Below are 6,956 nucleotides of genomic sequence, written 5' to 3'. Positions count from 1 at the left end.
GAAGGGAATGTATTGGATTTAATGCTTCTGAGCCAATCCAACTGATTCATACACTTCATATGGATCACATCAACATTGCAAACATGTGCTGAAGATAGAGAACTGGAGATGGATGCTGCTACGAAGGACAATGAGGTGACGTGGGTTCGATTCCCACTAAAGGTATGTCACTCACCTAAAACCCAAAAGCAACTAAATCATAAACTTAACTCCAGTGCCAAACTTGCATTGTGTCATGTTCTGCTGCATTGAGTATTTCTTAAGTGGATCTCCTGCAAGACCCAGAGCAGTAAAGTGGAGCAGCTAGTGCCTCTGGCATTTCAAGGCCAGCACGTTTCATCTTCAAGACCATTCAGTGTTTTACATCAAATATTCAAGTAACTACAGCAAAATGCAGGAAGCATTAAAAACACAGAAATGAAATGAAAACCAGAAAAAAGCTAAAAGAATATATCATTGCTATTTATTGTTTTATTCAATTTTACTTCTTAGAATATTCTATTACCCCTCCCTGAGCTGCCACCTTAGCATGGTGGGGGGGTTTGTGTGTCCTGAAGATCCTAGCAGCTATGTTATTGGGGGCTTTATGCCCCTGGTCGGGTCCCCCATGGCAAACAGGTGTCTAGTGTACCAAATTAAGTGCAGCTCGGGGACCCCCATGATGATGACGACCAGTGGTCGAAGTGTTCCCTTGCCTGGATGTGGGTCACCAGGGTCGCCCTCTGGCTCGAGAGCGAGCATCTGGCCTTCACCCCTGGGGCCCAGTTGAGCTTAGCCCGAAAGGGTTACATGAGTCCCACTTCCCTTGGGCTCACCATCTGCGGGAGGTGCTGTGGGGATCAGGTGCAAAGTGAGCTGGGCGGCAGCAAGAGGTGGGGATGCTGGTGGTTCAATCCTCGGCTACAGAAGCTGGCTCTAGGGATGTGGAATGTCACCTCTCTGGTGGGGAAGGAGCCTGAGCTTGTGCGCGAGGTTGAGCGGTTCTGGCTAGAAACAGTTGGACTCACCTCGGTGCATGACTTGGGCTCTGGAACCAGTACCCTCGAGAGGGGCTGGACTTTCTTCCACTCTGGAGTTGCTGATGGTGAGAGGCGCCGAGTGGGTGTGCGCATCCTCATTGGACAGCCTCCCTCCACCTTCAAGTGGGGGGACAGGTCCTGACTCTTGTCTGTGCTTATGCACCGAACAGCAGTTCAGAGTACCCACCCTTTCTGGAGTACTTGGAGGGAGTGTTGGAGGGTGCTCCCTCTGGGGACTCCATAGTTCTGCTGGGGGACTTCAATGCTCACGTGGGAAATGACAGTAAGACCCAGAGGGGAGTGATTGGGAGGCATGGTCCCCCCCTCTGAACCCAAATGGTGTTTTGTTATTGGACTTCTGTGCTCGTCATGGATTGTCTATAACGAACACCATGTTCCAGCATAAGAGTGTCCATATGTACACCTGGCATCAGGATTCCCTGGGCTGCAGTTCAATGATCGACTTTGTAGTCGTATCGTCGGACCTGCGGCCACATGCCTTGGACACTCGGGTGAAGAGAGGGGTGGAGCTGTCAACTGATCACCACCTGGTGGTGAGTTGGCTCAGATGGTGGGGGAGGAGGCCGGTCAGGGCTGGCAGGCCCAAACGTGTTGTGAGGGTCTGCTGGGAACGTCTGGCTGAGTCCCCCGTCAGAGCGAGCTTCAACTCCCACCTTCAGCAGAGCTTCGAACATGTCCCGAGTGAGGCGGGGGACATTGAGTCGGAATGGGCTGTGTTTCGTGCCTCTAGTGCTGAGGCGGCCAGCGGGTCGTTGGTGCCTGTTGTGGCGATATTGACATAGGTACCGACAGGCTAAGCGGGATGCGGCTTTGGCTGCCACCAAGGCAAAAACTTGGGCATGGGAGGAGTTCGGCGAGGCCATGGAGAAAGACTTCCAGACAGCTTAGAGGCAATTCTGGTCCACCAATCCAGTGACACAGGAAGGGGAAAGCAGTTCTCTGTCAACACTGTGTACAGTGGAGTGGGGGGGCTGCTGACCTCAACTCGGGACGTTGTGGGTCGGTGGAAGGAATACTTCGAAGACCTCCTCAATCCTAACAACACGTCTTCCGATGAGGAAGCAGAGCTGGTGGACTCAGGGGTGGACTCTTCGATCTCTGGGGCTGAAGTCGCTGACGTTAAAAAGCTCCTTGGTGGCCCCAGGGGGTCGACGAGATCCGCCCGGAGTTTCTTAAGGCTCTGGATGCTTTGGGGCTGTCCTGGCTGACACGCCTCTGCAGCATCACATAAATATCAGTGACAGTGCCGCTGGACTGGCAGACTGGGGTGGTGGTTACTCTTTTCAAAAAGGGGGACCAGAAGATGAGCGCCAACTACAGGGGGATTACACTCCTCCACCTCCCTGGAAAGGTGTATTCAGGGGTTCTGGAGAAGAGTGTCCATCAGGTCGTCAAATTTCAGATTGAGGAGGAGCAGTGTGGTTTTCGTCCTGGTCGTTGAACAGTGGACCAGCTCTATACCCTCTTTGGGGTCGTGGAGGGGGCATGGGAGTTTGCCCAACCAGCTTTGTGGACCTGGAGAAGGAGTTCGACCATGTCCCCCGAGAGCTCCTGTGGGGGGTACTCCGGGAGTTTGGGGTACCGGACCCCCTTGTACGAGCTGTCCGGTCCCTGTACGACAGGTGTCAGAGCTTGGTCCTCATTGCCAGTCTTAAGTCTGATTCGTTTCCGGTGAGGGTTGGACTCCACCAAGGCTGCCCTTTATGACGATTCCGTTCATAACTTATATGGACATAATTTCTAGGTGCAGCCGAGGTGTTGAGGGGATCCGGCTTGGTTGCCTCAGGATTGGGTCTCTGCTTTTTGCGGATGACGTGGTCCTGTTGGCTTCATCTGGTCATGATCTCCAGCTCTCGCTTGAGCGATTCGCTGCCGAGTGTGAAGCGGCTGGGATGAGAATCAGCACCTCCAAATCTGAGACCATGGTCCTCAGCCGGAATAGGGTGGATTGCCCTCTCCGGGTCGGGAGTCAGGTCCTGCCTCAAGTGGAGGAGTTTAAATATCTCGGGGTCTTGTTCACGAGTGAGGGAAGGATGGAGCGCGAGATCGACAGACAGATCGGTGCGGCGTCTGCAGTAATGCGGACTCTGCACCGGTCTGTCGTGGTGAAGAAGGAGCTGAGCCAGAAGGCGAAGCTCTCGATTTACCAGTCGATCTACGTTCCTACCCTCACCTTTGGTCATGAGCTGTGGGTCGTGACCGAAAGAAGGAGATCTCGTATACAGGCGGCTGAAATGAGTTTCCTCCACAGGGTAACCGGGCTCTCCCTTAGAGATAGGGTGAGGAGCTCGGTCATCCGGGAGGAGATCAGAGTAGAGCCGCTGCTCCTCCACTTCGAGAGGAACCAGTTGAGGTGGCTCGGGCATCTGGTCAGGATGAGGTGAGGTATACCTCATCCTGACCTCATCATAAGCAGCGGAAAATGGATGGATGAAAATTGAAATTATCAAATGCTTTTTTTAAAAAAAAAAGAGATGTTAATGAGTTATTGTTATGAATATTCTCCAAACCCATTATATTTTTAACTTTTCAAATGGCCGTTTTTTTTATTTTTGCCAGATTATCTATTTGCTTTATGTTGTTTATTGTAGTTCCTAGTAGCCTGTTGGTGTGAGGGGGACTGTAATTAGTGATACATCATGGCTGCATGTGTGAGATTTCTAAGCTTCGTGACAAAACCTGGGAAACCTTTGTGTGGGAGGTGGAGAGAGACCGTGGCGTTCTGTACCTCTGAACTGTGCCATCTCATGTTATTCACAGAATAAATGTGCAAATCCTGATCCATTGTGTGACACTCATGTCTGTTGAGCTGCTAAAATTACATGGATCTCTACTACTATCATGTCAGGAAAATACTTTAAAAACAAAGTACCATATGCACAAACCTTTATTATGTAATTAACTAACCTTAATGAAGATTGTGGTGTGTAGAGTGCAACATCGAACTTTACAAAGATAACACCCGTGTCACTTCACCTGCATGCGGTAAGAGGGGAGGAGTGGGATGACACATTCATATAACTTACACTGTAGTCACTAATAACTGAGAAATTTAAATTACTGTCTTATCATTCCGTTACCATAGCAACACGTCGATCAGCTGGTTCAGATCAGCTGACTTTTGACAGGTGAAAGAGAGAAACGCGATGGACAAAAAACGATATCGAGGCCAACATAAAATAGTTCCTATATTTCGCATATTTAATGAGTTTTGTAAAAAAAAAAAAAAAAACAACAAACCCATCCATCCATCCATCCATCCATCTTCTACCGCTTATCCGGGGTCGGGTCGCGGGGGCAGCAGCCTAAGCAGGGAAGCCCAGACTTCCCTCTCCCCAGCCACATTTGCCAACTCTGCGGGGGGGATCCCGAGGCGTTCCCAGGCCAGCCGAGAGATATAATCCCTCCAGCGTGTCCTGGGTCTTCCCCGGGGTCTCCTCCCAGAGGGATGTGCCTGGAACACCTCACCAGGGAGGCGTGCAGGAGGCATCCTGACCAGATGCCCGAGCCACCTCAACTGGTTCCTCTCGATGCGGAGGAGCAGCGGCTCTACTCTGATCTCCTCCCGGATGACCGAGCCCCTCACCCTATCTCTAAGGGAGAGCCCGGCCACCCTGTGGAGGAAACTCATTTCAGCCGCCTGTATACAACAAACCCATAAAGCTCTAAACATTTTAATGTAGGAAATACATACGTTTTATAAATAAATGTTTCCCTATATATTTTATTTCTGTATGGATTTATAAACTTTTCATCTATTAAAATTTTGTTTTTTCATGGCCATAGATGTTACTTATTCTGTATTGGCTAATACAGCATATAAATATATGATTCTGCTCTCCCGATGCTGTCAGATGTCAGACAGTCACCGTGCGCAACTGAACAGTCGCTGACACGCTTCTTATCATTTTCACTGAGTCCAGCCAGTGGCTGCTGTATTTTCTGTTTTATTTTCTTCATTCATTTTAGATGAAGTGTTGATGTGTGACTGACATGTAGGCCGATGGAAAGTTATGAAAATATGATACAAAGTGCGTCTTGTATTGAACCAATATGGGAAGCAACGTTTGTCTCTGAACTAGAGGATAATTCTGTATTTTCCGGTACGTTTGGGACTGTTAACTACAGGATTTGTAATTTGCAGTAAAATTATGTCATTTTCACATTATTTTAGACATTTTTCCAGCTGAGGATGATTCAGGGAGCAGTTATCCACAGCATGCTTTAATCAGAAAAGAAAAAAGCAGTTTCCCTCCAGGAGTGTCTGTGTGAGAGGAAATCATAGAAACAAACAACTCACTTCATTCCTTTCTGGTAACAGGATAAAGTCGGGATTCTCGTCAGAATGCATGAAAATCTGGAGTGAAACTAAATTAGAAACTGAATGTAATGAAGTCATTCGATTCCCAGTTAGACTAAAGGTGCTGAAACTGAGATATGGACTTTATTCTTCCTGCATATTAACTTTATTCCAACATCACAGTCAGGACTTTTCCATCCTGCTAACGCGAACATGACACCCCAACATTAGACGTGTCACAAAAACGAGCTGATCTCAAACGTTTCAATGTCTGGTGCCTTTTATTGGCTTGACACGGAAGCTTTGAGTCGTCAGGAATCAATCACAAACACATTCATTGTCTCAAACTTCTGGATCGGAAGGACTTTGCCAGAAAAGTCTTCATCTCTTTGGACTGAAGTCCGTAGATGATGGGGTTGAAGCTGCCGGGGAAGATGTGAAACAAGATGGAGGCGGCTCTTCTGTACTCGATGTACTGCGGGAAGCGATGCAGCAGGATGTGGATCTTTCCGCATACAAACATGATCATGTAGACGAAGAGATGAGTGCTGCAGGTCTTCAAGGCTTTACTGTTCAGAGACGCGTTCTTACTTGTCACACAGACCACTGTGATCTTGGTGTAGGTGATGACAATGCTGCCAATGGAGGCTGATAACAGAACCACGGTGAAGGTCAGACCGTAGATGTTGTTGATGACGACGCTCTCACAGGACAGCTTGAACAACGAGGCGTTGTCACAGTACGGGTTTTCAATCAGAGTCCTGCATCGGTTCAGCCGTATGGTCAGACCCAGCAGGATCCCCACCAGAACAACGGCCACCCCCCAGGCAGCGACTGTCAGCTTCATCACCATGTTCTTGGTCATTATGGCGGCGTAACGCAGCGGGTTGCAGATGGCCACGTATCTGTCAAAGGCCATGATCATGAGCACTGTGTGGGAAGCCGTCCCAAATATGTGACATATGAAGGCCTGAAGCACACACTGGTTATAACCAATGAGACGCTCAGATGGAGGCAGCAGGACGTCCACAAGTAACCGAGGCAACATGTATGTATTACCGATGATGTCATTAACCGACAGGCTGCAGAGCAGTAAATACATGGGCTGATGGAGACTTTTGTCAACGACAACTAAAACAATGATGCCTATGTTGGTTATCATGATGAACAGGTAGCAGACAAGCAGAAAGAAGAAGACGGGGTACATGGATGCCTTTGTGATGCTTAATCCCTCCATCTGCAGGGTGTAACTGTTGAAGGTGGAGTTATCCATCAGCCTGAAACACAAACATGACAAAAAGTTTTCAGTGAAGTGCAGAGAATATTAGAAGTAAGCGTCCATCTAAAGCGAGGGTTGCAACTTTACTGACTTAAACATCACCTGTTGTTTCTTTTCTTCTTCTTCATCAGCCAAACCTCCACCAGTCAACTGACTGAACCTGTGGACTGTGGTAGGTGGACTGGGGCAGGTGAAAACTTTATAAAGGTTTTCACCTGCCCCATGTCACATTGTTGCCATAGAGACAAGCAACACAGCCAGGTGACACCACCCAACCTCCCATTTGTGTCCTGAATGTCTGAAAGTTGTGGTGCAACGTGATGACAGTCCCCTGAGC

General features: G+C 48.7%; 1 protein-coding gene across 1 annotated transcript; it reads right to left on the bottom strand.

Annotated features, from left to right (window-relative positions):
• Positions 1-5,674: 5,674 nt before the first annotated feature.
• On the bottom strand, positions 5,675-6,613 carry LOC306761366 (olfactory receptor 8G17-like; the record flags this gene model as incomplete). Its single annotated transcript, XM_079247490.1, has 1 exon — positions 5,675-6,613. The coding sequence occupies one exon, from the start codon at positions 6,611-6,613 to the stop codon at positions 5,675-5,677; it is 939 nt and encodes a 312-aa protein (XP_079103616.1).
• Positions 6,614-6,956: the final 343 nt, after the last annotated feature.

Source organism: Telmatherina bonti (genome assembly GCF_933228915.1).
Source record: "Telmatherina bonti genome assembly, chromosome: 10".
In the NCBI taxonomy this organism is placed as follows: domain Eukaryota; kingdom Metazoa; phylum Chordata; class Actinopteri; order Atheriniformes; family Telmatherinidae; genus Telmatherina; species Telmatherina bonti.
The sequence above is the reverse complement of the archived record's forward strand: the minus strand, read 5'-3'. Positions and strand labels throughout refer to the sequence as shown.